The sequence below is a fragment of the Syngnathus typhle genome, linkage group LG21 (assembly GCF_033458585.1).
Source record: "Syngnathus typhle isolate RoL2023-S1 ecotype Sweden linkage group LG21, RoL_Styp_1.0, whole genome shotgun sequence".
NCBI lineage: Eukaryota > Metazoa > Chordata > Actinopteri > Syngnathiformes > Syngnathidae > Syngnathus > Syngnathus typhle.
In genome coordinates, this window is record NC_083758.1 from 8,978,579 (window position 1) to 8,999,394 (window position 20,816).

Consider the following 20,816-nt stretch of genomic DNA (forward strand, 5'->3'; position numbering starts at 1 on the left):
GAAGAGAAGAGAAGAGAAGAGAAGAGAAGAGAAGAGAAGAGAGGAGAGGAGAGGAGAGGAGAGGAGAGGAGAGGAGAAGAGAAGAGAAGAGAAGAGAAGAGAAGAGAAGAGAAGAGAAGAGAAGAGAAGAGAAGAGAAGAGAAGAGAAGAGAAGAGAAGAGAAGAGAAGAGAAGAGAAGAGAAGAGAAGAGAAGAGAAGAGAAGAGAAGAGAAGAGAAGAGAAGAGAAGAGAAGAGAAGAGAAGAGAAGAGAGAGGAGAGGAGAGGAGAGGAGAGGAGAGGAGAGGAGAGGAGAGGAGAGGAGAGGAGAGGAGAGGAGAGGAGAGGAGAGGAGAGGAGAGGAGAGGAGAGGAGAGGAGAGGAGAGGAGAGGAGAGGAGAGGAGAGGAGAGGAGAGGAGAGGAGAGGAGAGGAGAGGAGAGGAGAGGAGAGGAGAGGAGAGGAGAGGAGAGGAGAGGAAAGGAAAGGAAAGGAAAGGAAAGGAAAGGAAAGGAAAGGAAAGGAAAGGAAAGGAAAGGAAAGGAAAGGAAAGGAAAGGAAAGGAAAGGAAGGTTCTGACCAACTCCACGAAAACATCCACCGGAACAGAACAGTTTTTGTTTGCACGCGCGTGTGTGGGCAAATGTATTTCCAGTGGTCGTCACGACTTTGCTGATCCTTCAGAATTCCGTCAGGGCTTTGCAGGCCAAAAATGTGGTGAAGAAAGAAATATCCATAGAAAGTGTGAAAATGTAAATTCTCGTTGAAGACTGTGAAGTGGAGCAAACAGGACGTAGTCGATTCTCTTTTTGTTTTTTGGAAGCAAGTAATAGGTGACTTCCTGGGCTGTGCTTTTCTGCATTCTGATTGGCCAATAAATGCAAACGTTGCCATGTTGCTGTTGTGTCACTTAACGAGCGAGCGAGTGAGCGAGCACAGGTGTGCCACTGTGGCTTGAGAGGTTCCACAGGGAAAATGCCGCCATGCAACTTGCTAGGAGGCTAACAGTGACAATTGACCGCCAGAGGTCGGGCGGGTGTCGGGGTGCGCGTGGGCGCGCACGGCAGGAGGCCAACAGCTCTCGGCCCGCTCGGTAAGTGCTCCGTACGTGTTTGGAAGGTGGCTCGGCTCGGGCCGGCCCGGCCCGGCCCGGCTCGGGCGGTTTAGGGTGTCAGCTAATCCTGTGCTTGTTCCACCGCCTTCTCCCTGACAGCCTCTCGCCCGGCTGGCCGTGCTCCTCCGTGACCGCTCGGTCGCCCAAACACCAGCAGATGGAGGAGGACGAACGGAAGCGCCAAGCAAGTATAAGCTGTGAAGGAGGCATCAATATAGCAAGTAAGGAGGGAGGGAGGGAGGGAGGGAGGGAGGGAGGGAGGTTGGGATGGCCGAGGGCACGCGGTTAGCGTTCCCAAATGCCTTCTTCCGCTCCGGGAAGAGACAAAAAGTGCCCTCTCCTGATAAGTGTGGTGGCCGGTTGTCAAGGCAACAGGTTCACCATGCATCACCGTCCGCCCCCCGAATGAGCTGGCGTCGGCAATTTCCCGCAAGATCCATCGCGATGCTTGAAAATCACCCGCCTGCCCGCGGCGCCCCACTTAACTACAACGCCGGGCCCAAAACATCCCGGGGAGGACTTTGATTTGATTTCAGGCTTTCAGCCCCAATATTGGACAGCAACGATACTCGCTGATTGCGGTGGCTTTCTTTCATCTCAGTTTTTCTTTTCCATGTCTAGGCACAATGTCGGAAACAATGTGCAAATATGGCGGCGGATGTACGTCCGCTCTCAAAGATGTCGGCGAGCAATGTAAATGGGTTCTCTATTTTTCCGGCTGTTGCAGAGCCTCCCGCAAAACATTGTCTGGCGTCTTTGACATTTGGTTACGTCGCTATCTTCCGTCGGGTCTTTTTTCTTCCGCTCGGTCAATGGAAAGAAACACGGAGGTGCGTTCGAGAAACGGTCTTTTGTTTTGAAAAGGACCGAGGCAATTAGGATACGGGGGGGGCCCGGCGTAGAAAGCCAAGCAAACGTTTGTGCAAGTTGAAACGAGTTGAAAGTAGGCGGCCAGATGACAGCCGCCGGGCCAAAGGTCAACTTGAGAGGTGACTCGGCACCTATGCTATTGCTAATGGCTTGCCTCGCCCAAACGCTCTCCCTTTGTCACGGCGCTGCTCGGTGTCTTGTACAAAGAAAGAGTCGTGTGGCTGATTGATTGGCTGATCGATGGCGCCGAGCCGAGGCGGCACGCTTGGCTTCCTTCCTAATTGGACCTCCTGCAGAAAACGGATGTCCAATGTGCCGCCGACAGACGGCTAATGATGCGGAAAATGTCACCGCCAAGGCTAACGTGCGCTTTGCTCAACGATGACTGATGTCGTGCCTGATAGTTTGACATTAAAAGGAGCAAAAATTCATCAAGTACATAACAAACATTGGAGCAAGTTGAAAACGAGGTCGACCCCCGCCCGATGTTTGTGCCCAACGAGCGCAACCTGCGAGCCGAGTGCAGTGAGAGGGCGAGGGCGCCCTCTGCCGGTTGCTCATTCAATGAACATGGCGCCGCGCCTTTCCTGCAGATGGAGCCAGAATCCCCCCCCCCCCTTTTTTTCCCTCCCTTCTTGTACTCGCGAACTTGTGCATACATTTTCAGTTGACCTATGTTGTTTGTGGCATTTATTTATTTTCCAACAAGCACGTGTTGGTTCAGTGAAAGAAAGAAAGAAAGAAAGAAAGAAAGAAAGAAAGAAAGAAAGAAAGAAAGAAAGAAAGAAAGAAAGAAAGAAAGAAAGAAAGATGAAAAAGCTTTATTCTGTGGCACTAAAGTGGGAAGCCAGCCAGCCAACCGGCCAGCCAGCCGTCCTTTGGATTCAGTCAGGGCAAGAAAGGTCGTCTCCGTCGGCCAACTTCCTGTAGAGGCGCGCCAGCTGCTCGGGCGTGGGCCTTTTGGAGTCGGGCGTGCATGCTACGTCAAAATCGGACGAGGACTGCGAGGAGGGAAGCGGCTCGTCCGCTTCCGAAGCGTCGCGCTTCTGCCAAGAATGATCGGAAGCCGAGGAGGCGGACAGCGAGAGAGAGAAGTCGGCGGCGACGTCGTCGGCGGCGACGTCGGCGGCGACGTCGTCGGCGGCGGCGACGTCGTCGGCGGCGACGTCGTCGGCGGCGACGTCGTCGGCGTCTTCCCGCTCGCTCGACGGCCCGGAGAGTGCGGGGCTAAGGGGGCGACGGGCCTGCCGTTGGCCGTTGAGGTTGTTCTGGCTGTCCACGGTGAAGAAGTCCTCCCATTTGGGCGGCTCGCCGCAGGGGCTTCCCCTTTCATCCAGCCATTTGGTCTGGTCTCGGTCGCTTTGCTCGTCCTCCTCGCTGTCGTCATCGTCGTTGGACTCGGTGCAGTCCATGAAGTTGTTGATGTCGCTGCGGTCGCGTCCGACGAGCCACAGTGAGTTTTCCTCGGGGGTGGCGTGGGGTGTGGCGTGGGGCGCGGCCTGGGGCGCGGCCTGGGGCGCTGCCTGGGGCGCTGTCAAAAAGCCAGGAGTGATTAGCACACGCTAGCGCTAACGGGAAGCTCAACATGGACACACCGTCGGGGTGATGCCGACTCGTCCGTGGCAGCTTCTTCGGCAAAGCCGCCGCCAGGCCATCAAAGAGGTCGTCGTCGCTGTCTGGATCTGCTGAGACAAAGACGAGTGTGAAGGAAGTTGTCTTCAAGGCTTGGAGGTGGGCTTGTGTTGTGATATGCTATTTGAGGTGTGTGTCTTTGAGTTGACGCGCTTCTACATTGCGCACGTTTTGGCTTTCTGCTCAGCATCTTAGCCAGTGGGGGGGTGTTTTTGTGCTGCGTCTCACCATCGGGCGGCGCCGTTGTCAGTGTGGCGAGGCGGCGGCGTTTGAGCAGGCCCAGCGGTTTGTAAGCCAAGTCATCCCGCGGCCGCTTCCTGCACGTCATCCGGAGCCTGTCGGACGGACGGAACATTTTGCCACTTTTACCACGTGAGGAGGTTTTGTGGGCTTCACCACTCACATGCGCGTGACCTCGGCGAGGGTGCTCCCCATGGGGACTACGTTGGGGAAGACCTGCACGGGCTGCAGGTAGGACAGGAAGTCTTTGACCTGATAGGGAGGGGGCAGAATCAGCCACGTGACTGTGACATCTTGTGAAACTGAAATTCCATGGGCCAGCCAGGTGTGACCTCGCAGTAGGACGAGTGGAAGCTGAAGCAGGCTCGGAAGGCGTTGTTCCCCGACCTGCAAAAAGGAGAAGAGCGTGAGCCAGAGGACGGACGGACGGGCTGATGGCCAGCAGGGGCCTTACTTGATGACCACGTCGCCAGCGTGCGTCCTCTCCCCGAACCACATGGTGGACGGCTTGATGCTGAGCACACGCAGGTCGGCGCCAGTGCCGCAGGCGCACGGCAGCCGGTTGCCGTGGGCGTACTGTTGACTCTAGCCCAAAACAAACTTTGAGCCGCGCTGTCCTGGCGGCGCACGCCCGCACGGCTTTGCGGCGTCACCTTCCAGTGTCGGCAGGCGTGAATCTGCGTCCGGCGCTCGCGGGTCACGTAGCTCAGGATCTCCGGCATCCTCCGGAACATCAGAAGGTTGTCCACGTGTACCTGAGGGCGGCAAGACGCTAAGGCACAAGGTGTGTGTGTGTGTGTGTCTTTGAGGGGGGTGTGTTTACCCGCGTGCTGAACTCCTGGCCCAGCCTGGTGAACAAGTACTCGTAGCCGTAGGCCGCCTTGCAGTTTAGCCAAACCACGTGCAGGGCGCTGCGGGCGATCCAGTCGCCCACCAGACGCACGATAGCGCTCACGCACGTCTCCTGCACACGCAAGCCAAGCGCTGGCTGAGGCTCAGCTTTCCCTTGTTTTTCCCAAATGTCATGCTGATGCGTTCACGTGGAGAATTGGAAAAATGTCACCCCCCCCCACCCCTGTTCCTTTTTTTTGATGAAGCCAAATAAAGGCAAGGAGGATTGGGTTTTGCGTTTACCCGGGAAGGAATCTGGTAGAAGCGCGGGTCAAAGAAGGTGGAGTCCACGTACACGCTCCGGATGTCCTTCACCCTGCCGCCCGAATGCAGATGTTCCATCCTGGCGACGTCTCCCAGGGCCAGCCTAAAGTCTCCCGTGTACAACACGTTTCCACGGCGGCCTTCAAACAGGAACCTGAAGAAGCCAGCGGCGGCGGCGTCACCGGCGGGTTTCCGAGCTCTTCTGGCCATCGTGACTTACATGACGGATCCGGGACAGTGTCCGGCAGGGAGCAGCGTCACCACCAGCTCCTCGCTCTGCACGCCGGCACATTTCACGTTTTGCGAGAGTTGGCGGGCAAGAAACGGCCGTTGGGGCGCAAGGCCGCACATCTCACCTCTCCTGACGCCTCGTCCACCAGCGAAATCTGAGTGGGGCTCTCCAGCTCCAAGGGAACCTCCAGATAAAATAAATAGTCATAGTTTCGGCAATCGTTGAAGAACCCGTCATAGCACTTGAGAAGAATGGCTACTTGAAAGAGCCATGAGCACAAAAGATGGCGCACGTAACTGCACGTCTTACAATGTACCGCTCCCAGAAGAGGTGCTTGCGGCTGCTCAGCAGAAGTTCTTTGGTCACCGGCGAGCAGTACAGTTTGACTCGACTGCTGAAAAACAGCACAGCAAGTCGTTAGAGCGGAATTGTGTTTTGGGTGGCTGCCTACGAGTTTGTGATGAAATGTGCACGTCGAGCTCTAGCCCATCGAGTGTTCCGTGCGCTGCGCTGCGCTTTTGCCCGCCCACATTTGGCCGATCGATACTTGCGAGGGGCAAATACTCAAGTCTTCCTTCTACGTCACCACCTCAGCATCATCTCTCCTCTGTCTGCTTCCTCCCTGGGAAGGAGCAAAGGAGCGAGCGCTCATTGGAATCACCTCGAGCGCAGTCTTCGCTTCAGTTTGGGACCTTTGATCCCTCTCATGTGATCTGATGGCGCAGACAAAGAAAGGTTTCGCTATTTTGCTTTTCGATCGCCCAGGCGAGCGGCAGGCGGGCGGGCGGTTAGGTTCAGGCAGGCAGGCAGGCAGGCAGGCGTGCGAGCTGCCGACGAGACGACCTCCCTCACCTTTGTGACAGTGCGACAAGAAGTAGGCGCGTGCGTGCAAATTGTCACGGTCGAAGCAATCCAGAGAAATATTCGGATATTCCTTCATTCGACCGGCAAACGAGCTCATGTTGGCATCGATACGCCCGCGAAAGCCAATGAAAAGAATCCACTTTCTGGTTTTGCCCTCCCTCCTCGGTCAAGTGTACACTGAGTACTAAAGTGTACAGGGTGTTCGGGGGCGCACCGACGGATGTGTTTACGTCACGGGTTTGCGCCGCGGTGTTGAACCTGCGTCATCAAACATGGCGGCACCGGTTGCGTTGCGGCTTTAATCGGGGGTCGCCGATGGTGTAGTTTTGGCGTAGAAACAGGACATTTATACCGAACGTCGCCACTTTCCCGTTATTTTGGTCAAATCGTTGTCAGTGTGATAATAGGCTTTGGCATCGGGGCTCAGGGGAAATGGGGAACAAGGACGCGGAAGAGGCGGGGCGACTGCGCACTTGGAGCTGCGAAATAGGACACTCTGCGCATCCGTCCTCCGACCCTCGACGAGGCTACGCCCTCCGAGGCCAGTTCGAAGGCTGGGTCCTCCACCTCCGCGGACCGCATAAGCCGTGGCAAATTTGGACAGGCGGACTAGCTTTGTATGAATGAATAGGCAACGTCATTCAACGCACAATTCATGTTCTATGTCGATACTTTTTTTTAGAGGCGTGCCATTCCAGTCCGGTAGGTGGCGCTGATGCGCATATAGGCAGGTTGTTGGCTGCAACTTAACGCGAGGAAGAAGTAGTGTTGTCGTCATCTTCATCAACATTAGCAGCAGTAGCAGCAGCAGCATCTGCTGCCATAATACAGGATCCATGCACACAATATACTGTAGAGTTCTATGTCGAGTTCGAAATCCTGCATTAGAAGAAGTCTACTCTTGACCCACACTCCAGTCCAGATGGCGGCGGTAATGCTCCGTCAAAATCGGATTGCCAACCGCCATTAGACACAGAAGAAGTAGATTGTAGCAACGTGCTAATGGCAGCAACCGGTCAACGAGGACTTCCTTTTCCTTGATCTTTTTCTTTTTGCGCAAGTGGCAGTGCGTGGAAGTGACACCAAGTAAGTTTCAACTTTGGGAACGTCCCCAACTCAAATCTTCGCAGGGCGGTTGAGGGAAACATGTCGAATTGAAGCCGTGACAGTGAGAGCATGTAGTCCAATTCGTTTTGTGTTGAATGGAGGTAGGCTGCGGTGGGTGCCAAAATACAATTGTAAGCCTAATTTAAGTTGACAAACCGGAAAATGTTGACTGCAGAGAGCCAAAAATGCTGACGAAATTTCAAGCTCGCTCAACAGTTGTCGATGAATTTAAAAATCGACTAGCTGTCGATTAGTCGTTGAATAGTTGCGCGAGGATTTTGAAGTAAACTGTGGACAAATCCAGAAGGATTGTCTGCATTCCATCTTTTTACGTGAGTCTGGTGCGTCATTGGAGCATTCATTTAAGAACGCTCCAGTTGTAATGATGGACGCATTTGAAAAATGCCACACCTTTCCTTGTGCTCAGGATGTCATTCAGGGCACTCAGGGGCCTTGCGGCGGATCTCCGTGCGAGTTTGGGGCCGACGAGGACGTTGCGCGAGGCCCGCCGTAATGTTGTCGCCACGCAGCCCCCCGCCCGTCTCTTGTCGCAAGGCAAACGCTCGCCGGCCAAGCTGAACCTGAGGACGCGTGTGGCGGTGTCGCTGCTCCTGGGCGGCGGGCTCCTGGCGGCGTGGGCGCTGGCGGCCGCCGAGAAGCGGCGGGAAGAGCAGCGGACGCGCGGCGAGCAGCTGCGGCGGGCGGCGCTGGGTCAGGGCGACTTCAGCCTGGTGGACCACCGCGGGCAGCGCCGCACCAAGCGAGACTTCCTGGGCCGCTGGGTGCTGCTCTACTTTGGCTTCACGCGCTGCCCCGACATCTGCCCCGACGAGCTGGACAAGATGAGCGCCGTCGTGGCCGAGCTGGACGCCGACGCCTCGCTGCCGCCCGTGCAGCCGCTCTTCATCACCGTCGACCCCGAGCGCGACCACGTGGAAGCGCTGGCCCGCTACGTTCGAGACTTTCACCCTCGAATGGTAAGTCGCAAACGTGGCCGGGCGACCCGCGGCCGATTGACCGCATCAAGAGTTTGGGCCGCTCCAGCAAAAGACGCCGGATTGTTGAATACGGCCGTTGCGAAAGAATTGACAGCGTTATTGTCTGAGGAAAGATGTCACTTGTTTATTTCATGCGGCAAGTTCAGCGTGCGCTTTGCCAAGTCGTGATGCAGCTTCGAGTTTGCATCGGACTGGTGAAATTCGGATCAAAGTGAGCCAGTTCTTGACCAAATGTCTTTTGTCTCCAAAATGTGAGGGTAGGGGAAAAAAATCGAATGTGTCAAAAGGATGTCAAAAGTCTGCTTTATTGTCAATTCCTTCACATGCCAAGACACACAAAGAGATGGAAATAACGTTCCCACGGTGACAAGTCATAGTACACAATACATACATACAAGTAAACAACACAAAAAGTCAAAACAAGAAGGCACAAACAATGACGTCAAATACGTGTCACCCGGCAGGTGGGCCTGACCGGCACGTCGGAGGAGGTGCAGGAGGCGGGCCGCCCCTACCGTGTCTACGCCAGCCGCGGCCCGCCGGACCAGGACGGCGACTACCTGCTGGACCACTCCATCCTCATCTACCTGCTGGGTCCCGACGGACTCCTGGTGGACTACTACAACCGTTTGAAGGACAAGGAGCACATGGCTCAAAGCGTCCGACGCCACATGGCCGAGCCGCGCGGGTGACCCGACGGCGCCGGCCGTCGTCCCGCCTGGGAAATGACTTGGCTACTTTGAGCGGGAAGCTACCGTATGTCTGACGCAGACGTTCCCGTCAAACGAGAACATTATGAAAAGCGGGAAGAAAACACAAGGAAGCGGGGCATTGTGTTCAAAGGAAGAAAAAGAAAAAAAAAAAACGGATGAAAAACAAGAGGGATGTTTCCAAGAAAAAAAACAACTAGGTAAATTTGCCAATATGCACGGGTTAACTGTATTGTTTTTATTCCCATATGTATAAAAAAAAAAAAAAAAAGACCCAATTTTGCGTACCCCCATAAGACTGGCAGTAAAAATGAAAGTTATTCTCAGAAACGAACGAGTTGTTGATCGTTTCATTGATCTCGTCGACAGTGTGGGATGAAACAAGCTAAGGGGCCTAGTGGTAGAGTGTCCGCCCTGAGACTGGAAGGTTGTGGGTTCAAACCCCGGCTGGCCGGGTCATAGCAAAGACTCTAAAAATGGGACCCATTGCCTCCCTGCTTGGCACTCAGCATTAAGGCTTGGAATTGGGTTAGGGTTAGATCACCAAATGATTCCCGAGCGCGGCATCGCTGCGGCTCACTGCTCCCATCTCCCCCAGGGGATGGATCCAAACCACACGAGGATGGGTTCAGTGCAGAGGACAAATTTCACCACACCCAGATGTGTGTTTGTGTGTGACGATCATTGGGACTTTAACTTAACAAAGGTTCCGCCTGCTCGTTTCTGGTCGGACACAGCTCGCACGGGGCACAAATGCGGAAGCAAGGTCGCAGCGCGTCGTCGGCATGGATCCAGTCCACAAAGAAGTTCTGCAGAAGCTGCGCGTGGACCTGTCCGAGCAGTTGCTGGTGTCAGACGGCGTGCTGCTGCCCTTCTTGTACCAGGAGGACATCCTGACGGCCGCGCAGGTGGAGGACATTTTGGCGGAGAGCAGCGAGCGGAAGCGCTGCCTCAGGCTCCTCGACGTGTTGCCCAAGCGCGGCCCGAAAGCCTTCGCGTGCTTCCTCCGAGCTCTCGACGACTTTGCCTGGCTCCGGGAGCGACTGCTGCAAGAGCTCGACGTCCGGACCGCACCGCACGAGGCTCCGACGAACCGCCTTGAGACCACCGGTATGACGTCACACGGTGACGTTCCTTTTGTTTACATTGAATCATTAACTCTCAAGTCTGAAAAGGATGATTTCACTTGCGCTCGGATGTTTGAATTTGCGAAGCAGTCCTTTCAAAGTCTCTGACGTCATTAACGGATGATGTCTTGTTTCATTTTAATATTCGACGACGTCCTTTATTCCGTTTGAACAGTGCAGGAATCTGAAGTGGAACCTCAAGACTAGAGTTTTAGGCAATCATTTAGATGAGGAAAAGCCCAAGTTCTTGCTGACGTCAATTGTTTTAATAAAAAAGAAAGCAGACTTGTTTATTTTAATACATTAGTAAGTCTTTCTCATTTTCATCATTCCATCTTTTTGCCCCACAAATCTCCTAATGACTTGATAAATGTATACCCTAATTGTTCAAATGGGAATGAGCGAAGCGGGAGGAGGAGGAAAAGCGGAAAAAGCGAGCGCCACTTGACTGACGTCTGCTGCCTTTGTGTGTTTGGCGTCAGAGGGCCTTCCCGAAGAGGTGGCCCGGCGAGTCCCTTCCGAGCGGCACCTTTCGCGTCTGGCGACGGCGCTGGGAGGCGAGTGGGAAGCTGTGGCGATGGACCTGGGCGTGTCGTCGGCCGCCCTCTTCCGTTGCCGCGCCGACCACGCGCTCAGTTGCCACGACGCCGCGCTGGCCGCCCTGTTGCTGTGGCGACGCTCGCAAGGCAAGAACGCCACCGCGCGACGACTGCAACAAAGTCTACGGGCCGCCGGCGTCCACTCGTCAGTACTGCGGGACGTTATGATGTCGTGACCGAGTCGCTTTTATGTTTATTTTCATCTTTATTTGTTTTTCATTCTGTCACACCTTTGAGACTGGACTCGGATAAGAAAACAAACAAACCCCCAAAAAAAAAACCAAGTGGCTGCTTCAGTTGCTGCAGCGACGGTAGAAGTAGAAATGGTAGTCTGTGAACAGCGCCCCCCCAAAGTGATGGTCGGTACTGCAGTCGGCTTGGCCCTGCGCACAAGTCACAAGACTTTACTAGGCTTTGATCCCTACTTTATCCTCGGTGAAAAAGGACTAAGAGTGGAGCCGTGTCTGTCTGCGCTTCAGTGCCCCCGGGTGGCCAAGAAACAAACAAATCCCTGTGATTTGCTTCCATTTCATAGCGTGCGTGAGTGCGTGCGTCCTTACAGCCACGGTGGATCGAAAGTGGTAGGAGCTGTGATAGAGGCGAGCCACGTGCAGCGGCCACTCGTGTTCCCCCTGCAAGCAAGCAAGCAAAGACGGCAGCTGATGCGGCGCCGGGCCGCCGTGGGCAGCCGTTACACCGCTCGAGGTGCTTTTTGGCGTCACCTGCGTGTTGGAGGCGTAGCCGGCGGCACCGAGCGGCTCGGCGTGGCGCGGGGCGGTGCAGGCGGCCGACTCGTGGGAGGCGCACAGGTGCACCACCAGCAGCTCGGTGGAACTGAACACGTGGGACGACAAAGAGCAGGCGGCGGGTGGGTCAAGGTGCGCGTGCGCTGCCGCCGGCCGTGAACGCTAACTGGCCTCACTTCATGACGAGGGTCACTCGCATGTTGACGGGGACAAACGGACTGACGGGGACTTGGAAGACGAACCTGTCGGGTCTCCGGGGGACAAAGCGGACGGTAAGAAACTTTTGCCTTTTGTGATGTCTCTTTGCGTTTTGCGCACACTTACTTACCCGCACTCGTCTCGCACGCAGTAGCGGCTGTCAATCACCTGCTGGTTCTCTTTGATCACGAAGGACTCGATGGTGGTGTTTGTCCCTGTCTCGCGAGCGGCGATATACGCAGGCACAGGTAAGCGTACGCACACAGGCACGCGCAGCCCGATCACAAACAGCCTGGCGTTTCTGACGCACGCACGCACACACACACAATGGCGGCACGTACAGTCCGGAGCGCTTTGAAGCTTCTGCAGAAGCTCGTCTTGGCTTTTCTCTGCAAACAAAAGCGCATTGTCGCTCGGTGTCCCGCGCAGTGGCGTCATGGGCCCGCGCCGGCCACTCACCCGCTCCGTGGCCGGCCGGCCGCGGGTCGGCGCCTCCCGCTGGCGAGGGGCAGCAGTACACGGCGTCGCAGTACAGCAGATGGCAGAAGTGCACGTCGGGGGGCCACGGCCCCGGGGGGCTGACGGGCGGCGCTGCGCCGCAAATGAAAAAGTCACACGGTTTGAACATTCGTGCCAATCCTCGCTTTGTTGCGCTCGGGCGCGGCGGGCAGAGCTGGTTGCACCGAGCGAGCGACAAAGCCACGTTACCTGAGCTGCCGCCGCCGGCTGGTGTGGGAAGTACGCTGCTGTTACTGCCGCAGGCAAAAACACTCGGGTCAAAGAACATATTGTCGCGAGCACATTGCTTCTCCATTGACAATCATTTGGGTCTACGTCCACAGAAAGCCCAAAGGAGCCCAAAGGCAACAAGACTGGAGCTGAGCATGAGCGAGTGATTCAAGAGCAGGTTTGTCAACTTGGATTCTTTTCAGAGAATGTAACAATTGCCCGTGCCTTGAGATGCGAGTGCCTGCCTTGTCTTGAGACTTTCCCTAGATAGGCGCCGTCTGTCACCTGGCCTACGGTTTGGTCTGCTTGAGTCACATCAAAGTGCGCTGGCCGCTAGATGACAGCAGCACACATCACAACATCCGCTCACATTGGCCTTCTGTTGGGCTGCTCGGAAGTGTGTTTCGCCAAGCGCGTGCGTGACTTGGCTTTCGATTCTTTGCCACCGGGAACGATGATTTGGGACGACGCATGTAGCGAATGAGGCCCGCATCTCAAGGCACCGCCGGACACGTTGGCACACGCAAATGTTCACCTGACGCTGGAAGGCGGCCCAACGTTGCCTTGCATCAAGTTGAGCAGGTACACGGTGCCGATGGTGATGATGCTGATACACGCACGCACACACACACACAGAGAAATGACACCTTCTGCCACCTAGTGGCGAATTGTTCCGTCTGTCACTATACATTGTTGCCATGGATAGATGAACAAAGAGGCATTATTTGTGGGGTGAAGTCGAAGCTCCCTCACGGCGCCATGCTTGCCATCGCGGAAAAGTGACGTCATCACTTACCAGGCGGCGACGGCGAGGCACAGTGTGAACACGCCGGCGCGAAACATTCTCTGCGACACGCAGGCGTCCTCCTCGGAGGCTTTGAGAGCCCCGTGGAAACTCTGCGTCGTTGCCGCCGACGCGGTGCTGGGCTTCCTTGACGTCCTGTCGGACCAAGACGGAGAGCTTTTATCGCCAAAGTGCGCCGGTCGGCGAGGAAGATTCGGGGCGAGAGGCAGTACCCGCTGGAGCGCAGACTTCCCGTCAGGCTCTTGAGCTTGGCGAGGCGCCGCTTCCAAACCTCCAACTCGCTCACGCGGGTCTCCAGGCTGTCTGCCATCTTGGAAAGCTGCTGCACCGCGCCCACGTTCTCCATGAAGATCTGATCCTGGGTGACAGAGGAGTAGAAGAAGGGAGCGGGAGCTGGCCCGGGGTGGCGCGCCGGCCAGCCGGCCCACCGCTCGCTCGGCGCGTCCGCCTCGCCCGGGCCGTGGCTTTCCTCTGTGGACTGCGGGCACGGGCGGAACACGCTTTCCTCCCACATACACGAGCCCCCAAATTGTACAATATACCTTGTCCACCATCAGGAAGTTGTCAATCCTATGGCCGCCGTGGCACGTGATGTCGCCGACCTCCTTGACGGCCGAAGGGAGCAGCTCCTTCACCTCTTGAGCCAGGACGCCTGAAAGGTCCCACACGCGAGTGGCAAATTTCCAAACTTCAATGGCGCCAAGAGTCGCTCGCACCTGTCTGGTGCGTGTGTTTGATGCCCATCTTGGAGGCAAACTCGGGCTTGTAGTCGAATTCCACCAGGCGCATGCGCGTGATCCTCCCCAGCTGCTCCTCACCGTCCACCTGAGCAACGTGAGTGCACAAGCTTTTGCCAAGCGGCCAACTCCGGCCGGCGGCGGCGGGCGCACCTCCCGGATGTTGCTCTTGGCGCGCCCGTCCGACGGCTGCATGACGCGGCCCATGACGGTGGCGTTGCCGCACACCACTAGCGCCTCGTCGGGGGCATCTGTGTTGATGCCCACCCGGCCGTGGCACGTCACGGCCTCGTGCTCCGCCCCCCGCTGCCACAGGGCGTCGCCGTCCATCTCGAACTGGCCGGGGTTAGAGGCCTGCGGGTGCGGTCCGGAGGGTGCGTGTGAAGAAAAGTGGCAAACGAAGCGGGCGGCCGGCGCTGGCTACCCTGACGATGAGTCTCTCGGACAGGAGGGCGGCCAGGAGGAAGGATGACGGCTCCTCGTCTTGGTCCTCCTCCTTGACGGCGCCGTACAACCCCACTACCATCCGGAAGTACCTACGCATACGCAATTGGCACATGTGCACGCTCAGAAGCACAAAGACCAACATACCTCTGGTCTGGGTTGGGCCGCCCCTTCTTCCTCATGTTATTGGCGGTGGTCTCGCTGAAATGAAGCCGTCCTAACGTCACTTTGCCCACGACGCCGGCGGCCACGCTAACCCTGCGGGAATCAGACGTGGTCATGCCGAGCCCCTCCGGCCAACCGCGTCACCACCCACCTGACTGGCCCCAAAGGCTTCTTGGTGCGGTCGGCCCGAGACTGCTCCATGCTCACGCGATGCTCCGGAGATTCCATCTGGCGGTAACGTTGGCGCCCGTTAGCGTTGCGGACCAACTGCTGCAGCGCTCAGCTAAGGGGAAGCTAACCTTGACCCCAAACACGTCGATCTCAAAGTAGTGGAGATGGCGCACGCCGCGCGGCGTTCTCACGTAGGCGGGCTCTCTGGCCACACCCACGTGAACCGTCACCTGGAAGTGGTTCTTCTTCTGGCACACAAAAGCCTCGTCGGTCGGCGAGAAGTTGAAGCCTTTGTCCGTCGCCACGGCCAAGGACGGCGGGGGCCTGCAAGTAGGCCACAGAACAGCATGCACGCACAAAATGTAACAGGCATCTACCCCCCCGCTCCCCAGGCAGCATCTGGCTCACATGACGTGCAAGTTTGCATCAAGGACGGCGCTCCACTCGGCCGGACAAAAGGACTCCCAGCTCAAGCGCCCGCCGAGGACGGGTCCGCCCTGGGTCCCCTCGTCTCCGAGCGCAAGTCGGTCGGGTCCCGCCGACGAGTCCTGCGACTCGCTTCGCTTTCGTTTGCTTCTGTCGGGGAAGCTGGAGACAAACGGCAAAACCCTTTTAACGCTGGCCGTCCGCTTCTCCAACGTTCCATTTTGAACTTTAAAGTCAGAATTCTGACATTGAAGTGGGGATTCTCACTTTAAAGTCTGAATTCTGAGGGGGGAAAAAAAGACAGAATCCTGTGTCCGCAAAACTTTTTTTTTTATTTCCTTCACTGGCCCTAATCCTCTTCTGTAGAAATCTACTGAACCTGAAGTAAGGAATGAGGATTTCTAATCAGCAATTCCTTTGCGAGCCCACGTACTGGTACTGCTTTGAGATTCACTCACCAGTTTAGCAAAGGCAAGGCTGAGGTCAGCAGGCTGGCGGGCGAGCCCGACGGCATCCCGCCGACGACGTAGCTGTCGGACGGCGACGGAGCTACGGAGCCGCCGTCGGATCGGCCAAAATGCGAGCGGCATGCGGTCGGCCGGAGGAGGGGCCGCTCGGACCAATAGGAAATCTCCGTTTGGAAATCTGTCGCTCAAACGCCGCACAAACGTTAGCTTTAGCACCGTAGGGGGGGGGGGGGGAGTTAACCACTGACCTGGAATCCGCTCGGGTGAGCAGACGTCCGAGTTAGGGGGAGACTCGGGAAGCGGGCTAGCAAAAACATGTCAGGGATGCTCAAGTCCACACGTGACTCACACAAACGGTGACACGCATGCACGCACGCACGCTCACGCACACACACAGACAGAAACAGTCACACACAGCGTGTGGCATCTCACAAAGCATTGAAGTCGCTGCTGAGGTACTGCTCCAGGATGCTGGTATCCACGGCAACCGAATTGTCCAGAACTTGCCTGACGTCGTGACCTGCACGTCATCACGTCAGCGTCATCGGACGAACCGCACAGTTGGACTTTCCAATGTTTTGCCCGAGTTTCTTTTTGATGGCAAAATTCACAACAGCAATTTCGTTTTCTTTTTCCTCCATTTTGAATTCCACGCATGTCCGCTCGTTCGCCTTTCTGTGACTCGCGCTCCGGCCGGTGTCTGTTGACAGAAGCAAGTGGCCACTGAAGTCGAGGAGCCGCAGAAAGGCATCCGAGCGGACGTCCTTGGGGTTGATAAGAAAGAAGTGGAAGTTTTTTTTTTTTATCTTTTTATTCTATTTAGTTTCTATCTCATGCGCTGATCGGTTGGCACTTTTCAAATTTCGTTGTACGTGTGTGACAATGCCGAACAAAGATCTATTCTAAGTTGTGTAATGCCGGCCACTAGGTCAGGCTGCGTTGAAAGTGGAGTTGACCTGGCCTGCCCTCATTCTGACCTTTCACCCCACAGCGTTTTGCGTGCGCTCACCACGGAAGAACTGCTGCAGCGCCTCCGTCTCGCCGTGCACAGCCGCAGCCTCCATGCTGGCCAGTGGGCGGCGCTGAGGACGAGCACAGTAAACTGCCTCAATTGGAGGAGGAGCACCAGGGTTGCCAGGCAACAGGCCTACCGAGTGAGTCACTCCTGCGCTCACGCGCGCATACACAGATACACACATTGACGGTCTGGCTCCATTGTGGCCTGGCAACAATGCTGTTGGAATGTTACACTTGACGCACGCACACACGCACGCGTGAAGTTAGCTCTCGGTTGTTCAGGCTCACCTGCCTTTGGCTCCAAAATGGCCGCCGCCGCTCCCGATCGTAGTCCGTCAATGGGATCTTTCGGGCCGCTGGCCGTGGGTCCGTTTGCCACTTTGAACATCCATCTTTGCACCCCGAGTGCTGGCTGACCGACTGACTTGTTCTTTCAGGAAACGTCGGCGTTACGGGAGCCTTCGAGTTTTCTTCCCTGCCGTGTGGCGTCCGTCTGCTTAGTGTCAGGTGAACTTTGAGCTTTGGACAGGAAGGAGGCGTGTCACAGCCCCGTGCGTGTGCTCATCGGAGCGAGCCGCAGCCTCCATCCCAGCTCATTTGAGGCGGCAACCCAAGCGGGTGGCACTCTGGACCGGGCCCGCTTCCTGACTCCTAACAAAGCCACATTTATTTACACCTCAGGCCAATTTCCTGGCTGCTTCGAGCACCTTGACCCGCTTGCCCCTTTCGGGACTTTCTTCTTGAAATGCCCGAAAATGTGAGATACGGCTGCGTTTGATACAATGGATGAAACTTGCATCTCAAGGCACAGCTGTTCAACTTTTGGAATGCGGGAGGCCGGAAAAAGAATAAACGTCACGTTATTATGCTACGATGACTTGTTTCTCATGTGATCATTTATCACGTTCAATGCAATGCTCGTACGCCCAGCTGCCTGCTTGCCCGCCCGCCCGCCTGCTTGCCCCCCTGCTTGCCCCCCTGCTTGCCCGCCTGCTTGCCCCCCTGCTTGACCGCCTGCTTGCCCCCCTGCTTGACCGCCTGCTTGCTCTGCAATGTTGAACACGGCTCGCGCTTGAATTGTTTCGTTGCGGCCGTCCAAGAAAGGTGGGGTGGAGTGTCACACTGACATATGTGTCACATGTCAGATCTGTTTGATGTTGTTTTGTTTTCGTCGGGTGCTTTGCTCTAGCTGTTTTTGTAGGACTCGGGAGGAAGAGCAGAGCTCGTCATGTGACAGACTTCAGAGATCGTCTGTGAAAGCAGGCGCCTCCCTCTGCCGCGCCCGCTTGACAGCTTGTTCACTTCGGACACGTGACCTCGGCGCTCCCGCGACAGAGTGATTGGGCGAGCTCGAACAGACGATCTGTGGCGGCGCTAGCCGGCTAGCTGTAAGCTAAGAGACGCCGCCATTAGTTGCTTTGGCGTCACGGACGAGCCTTTAACTCGCTTTGATGTCGACAATACCATTTTGGTACTTTTCAAAGTCAACGCAGCTATCGACGTGCTTGCTTTGACTTGTTAGCTCCCTTTCTCCCGTCGGTCGGAAGCCGATGTGAGCTGCGCAGCAGTTGACTTAGGACGTGCTAGCGAGTGTTAGCCGGAGGAGGGGGCGGCTAGCTTGTTGTGACACATCGAGCGGCCGCCATGGCGGCAGCTGGCGGCGGCAAAAGCTTCTCGTTTAAGGTGGTCCTGCTGGGGGAAGGCTGCGTGGGGAAGACGTCCATGGTGCTGCGCTACTGCGAGAACAAATTCAACGACAAGCACATCACTACTCTTCAGGTGGGAGTTGCGGCGGCTCGGCCCGGCCCAATCGGGATGTCGCGTGGTTGAAATGGAAGCTCCCTCGATATCTCTTCCTGTCGAAGGCAGCCACTTTGTGCGTCTAGGGTGCGCCTGTTTTGCCCTCCCGAATGTCTCGAGCGAGACTCGCGGCTTATGATGTCACAGGTGTCGAAAACAAGCATCCGCGATAACGCCGAAGAAAATAGTTGACTTTTTCCCCCCTCATCAGCGTTTAAGAAACGGTTGTTATATACATACACGCGGGCAACTTATGTTGTTCGGTGAAAGCGAAACTCTTTGCTCCTGCTAAGTCATGCGCGGACGTTTTACTTGGTGCTATAAAACAAGTTGAAACACGTTGGCAGGGTCACACCTGAGAAGTTTTGACATTTCCTGAGCTCGATCTGAAAGCACGCGATTGATTACCTATGAGGGCGGAAGGAGAATCAACAGCAAGTATCTCGATTTGATCGTGGCAAGAAGACTGCCATCCCCCGAGAATGGAGAGCAGTCAAAAGAGCGAGCGAGCGAGCGAGCGAGCGAGCATGGTGCACGATGGAAGCTTTAGACCGGACAATGCGCTCAAATATTAGCTGGCTTCACTCGTACGAAGAGAAGAGAAGAGCAGGTGCAACGTTCCTCTTGGATTCCTCATCTTAAATGGTTAAACTCGCTAATGGATCACGTTTCCAATTTTTGCAGAGTGAAGCACTCCCCTTATTTGGAAGCAGGACTCATTTGAGGGAAAACTTGTTTGGAATGGTGACAAGAAGGAAGCCAGAAGGGTTCCAAGGAAAACTTGCTTTGTGAATGATGTCATTGTTCTCAAAGCCGCGGGAACAAACGGATTAGAACCGTGAAGCCGCAGAATTTTATTATTTTTTTCTCTCAAATGTGGTTTTGTTTCAGTGCCATGGTCTAGCGTGATCTCGCCTGTGTGAATATTGCATCTTCATTTGACGTGTGTGTTTCCGTGCAGGCGTCCTTCCTCACCAAAAAGCTCAACATCACGGGAAAGCGGGTCAATCTCGCCATCTGGGTAAGACGGCGCTTTCGGTGCACGTTTGTGGCACGAAGCGGATCACGTGATTGCCGTGCGTGCGTGCGTGCAGGACACGGCGGGTCAGGAGCGCTTCCACGCCTTAGGTCCCATCTACTACAGAGACTCCAATGGAGCCATCTTGGTATATGACATCACCGACGAAGACTCCTTCCAGAAGGTAACGACGCGCAGAGCTGCTGGTGAAGCGACGCGTTGGCCTCGGTCTGACGACGGTTGCGTTGCAGGTGAAGAACTGGGTGAAAGAACTGAGGAAGATGTTGGGCAACGACATTTGCCTGTGTATAGTAGGTAAGTGGCAGTCGTCATGACAACAAACAGAAGGTCGTCAGGCCTCCGTTCCCACGCAAATTGCCTCTCTCACCACTATGACAGTTAACGGAAAGTCTTAGTGGGGTTTTTTTCTCCATATGAAATCAGCACGGGGCCCTTTTCAAAGCGAAAGCGACGGCGGGCGCCACTCGTGCCCTCTGACGAGTTGGCCGCCTTTGCCCGCAAACTATTCTCTCAGTTGCCCAATGTCGTGCAGGTAACAAAATCGACTTGGACAAAGACAGGAACGTGTCGACGGAGGAGGCGGAAAGGTGAGCGGGCGGGCGGGCGAGCGGGCGAGCGATGACATCATCACGGCCGCAGTCGGGCCACTTCTCACGTCTTGTCGTTGTAGTTACGCTGCGTCAGTGGGCGCCAAGCACTACCGGACGTCAGCCAAGCTCAACAGCGGCATCGAGGAGCTCTTCTTGGACTTGTGTAAACGTAAGTCGACCGCGTGGGCTCGTCCGTGTCTTGGCGATGGCTCGCATGACGCCACGTAACGCCACGCGTCTCCACTTAGGAATGATGGAGGCCGCGCAGGCCGAGGAGCGAGCCAAGGGAAACGGCGGCGGCCAGTCAGCGTCCGGTCGCAGGGGCGTCCAGATTGTGGATGACGATCCGCAGGCCACGCCCACCGGGGGATGCTGCTCGTCGGGCTAACCCACGTACACGCCCGCGCGGTGGAGCCGGTCTGTCGGTGGTGCTGACGATCGTGGGAAGGGGTTCATAGTTCAAAGTCCAAGAAGCAGGAAACATGCAAGCGACCGTTTCCTGCCCAATTGTTAGTAGACGTGCGGGAGGACACGTGACATCGCTTCCTGTCTGATATCGAATGCGCCGCCGCCGCAGGCAGAGATTGAAGCGGAAAAGGGCCGATTGCTCTCCAATATGCGCTAACACAATTGTGCATGCTTGACCGGAACGGCCATCCTTTGATTCCAAGAACACATGTCGTGTCCATTAAATGCTCATTGAAAGTTGCGTGTGCGCTGCGTACTTTGTGCCGTGCGCTCGCTTTTGAAAAGCTTGTGGAGCTGGCAGGCAACCCGTTGATTGGTGCCTTCCATGCAAAATGACATTTCCAAATTGAAATAAAGGCGCCGCGTCGGTGGGTTATTTGGCAAACAAG

General features: G+C 56.0%; 5 protein-coding genes across 12 annotated transcripts; 3 read left to right on the top strand and 2 right to left on the bottom strand.

The window, feature by feature from the left end:
* Nucleotides 1–2,638: 2,638 nt before the first annotated feature.
* Nucleotides 2,639–6,514, bottom strand: dclre1c (DNA cross-link repair 1C, PSO2 homolog (S. cerevisiae)). 5 transcript variants are annotated; one of them, XM_061269033.1, is made up of 14 exons: nt 6,073–6,514; nt 5,882–5,933; nt 5,518–5,611; nt 5,345–5,404; nt 5,209–5,264; nt 4,968–5,142; nt 4,657–4,797; nt 4,487–4,588; nt 4,288–4,418; nt 4,166–4,220; nt 3,997–4,085; nt 3,822–3,928; nt 3,557–3,646; nt 2,639–3,492 (listed from the first exon to the last, which is right to left on the bottom strand). In XM_061269033.1, exons 1-14 carry the CDS (start codon nt 6,179–6,181, stop codon nt 2,846–2,848), a joined length of 1,908 nt encoding a protein of 635 aa, XP_061125017.1. In that variant the 5' UTR covers nt 6,182–6,514; the 3' UTR covers nt 2,639–2,845. The 5 variants fall into 5 exon arrangements, with proteins under 5 accessions (XP_061125017.1, XP_061125016.1, XP_061125015.1 ...); XM_061269032.1 differs by having other exon boundaries at nt 3,557–3,643; nt 5,518–5,614; nt 6,073–6,513; XM_061269031.1 differs by having other exon boundaries at nt 5,518–5,614; nt 6,073–6,513.
* A 79-nt stretch (nt 6,515–6,593) lies between these two features.
* On the top strand, nt 6,594–9,233 carry LOC133145480 (protein SCO2 homolog, mitochondrial). 4 transcript variants are annotated; one of them, XM_061269036.1, is made up of 3 exons: nt 6,594–7,170; nt 7,619–8,168; nt 8,654–9,233. In XM_061269036.1, the coding sequence occupies exons 2-3, from the start codon at nt 7,620–7,622 to the stop codon at nt 8,879–8,881; spliced, it is 777 nt and encodes a 258-aa protein (XP_061125020.1). In that variant the 5' UTR covers nt 6,594–7,170; nt 7,619; the 3' UTR covers nt 8,882–9,233. The 4 variants fall into 4 exon arrangements, with proteins under 4 accessions (XP_061125020.1, XP_061125023.1, XP_061125022.1 ...); XM_061269039.1 differs by having other exon boundaries at nt 7,155–7,292; XM_061269038.1 differs by having other exon boundaries at nt 7,164–7,302.
* Nucleotides 9,234–9,616: 383 nt separating this feature from the next.
* cradd (CASP2 and RIPK1 domain containing adaptor with death domain) lies at nt 9,617–17,407 on the top strand. Its single transcript, XM_061268958.1, has 6 exons — nt 9,617–10,009; nt 10,509–11,643; nt 11,721–11,817; nt 12,412–12,476; nt 16,505–16,667; nt 16,968–17,407. The coding sequence occupies exons 1-2, from the start codon at nt 9,685–9,687 to the stop codon at nt 10,799–10,801; spliced, it is 618 nt and encodes a 205-aa protein (XP_061124942.1). The 5' UTR covers nt 9,617–9,684; the 3' UTR covers nt 10,802–11,643; nt 11,721–11,817; nt 12,412–12,476; nt 16,505–16,667; nt 16,968–17,407.
* Nucleotides 10,578–16,776, bottom strand: LOC133145437 (myelin regulatory factor-like protein). The gene is given in 23 exon segments (XM_061268960.1): nt 10,578–11,008; nt 11,186–11,257; nt 11,348–11,459; nt 11,548–11,622; nt 11,700–11,784; nt 11,911–12,065; nt 12,067–12,160; nt 12,278–12,321; nt 12,834–12,905; nt 13,095–13,238; nt 13,316–13,461; nt 13,646–13,755; nt 13,820–13,928; nt 13,994–14,194; nt 14,265–14,376; nt 14,432–14,542; nt 14,601–14,677; nt 14,749–14,944; nt 15,029–15,208; nt 15,505–15,691; nt 15,762–15,817; nt 15,946–16,033; nt 16,523–16,776. Coding segments are annotated over 23 exon segments (2,706 nt in total). The 5' UTR covers nt 16,713–16,776; the 3' UTR covers nt 10,578–10,918.
* Nucleotides 17,408–17,604: 197 nt separating the features above from the next.
* rab21 (RAB21, member RAS oncogene family) lies at nt 17,605–20,668 on the top strand. Its single transcript, XM_061268957.1, has 7 exons — nt 17,605–18,309; nt 19,292–19,351; nt 19,425–19,532; nt 19,600–19,663; nt 19,902–19,956; nt 20,040–20,128; nt 20,208–20,668. The coding sequence occupies exons 1-7, from the start codon at nt 18,175–18,177 to the stop codon at nt 20,345–20,347; spliced, it is 651 nt and encodes a 216-aa protein (XP_061124941.1). The 5' UTR covers nt 17,605–18,174; the 3' UTR covers nt 20,348–20,668.
* Nucleotides 20,669–20,816: the final 148 nt, after the last annotated feature.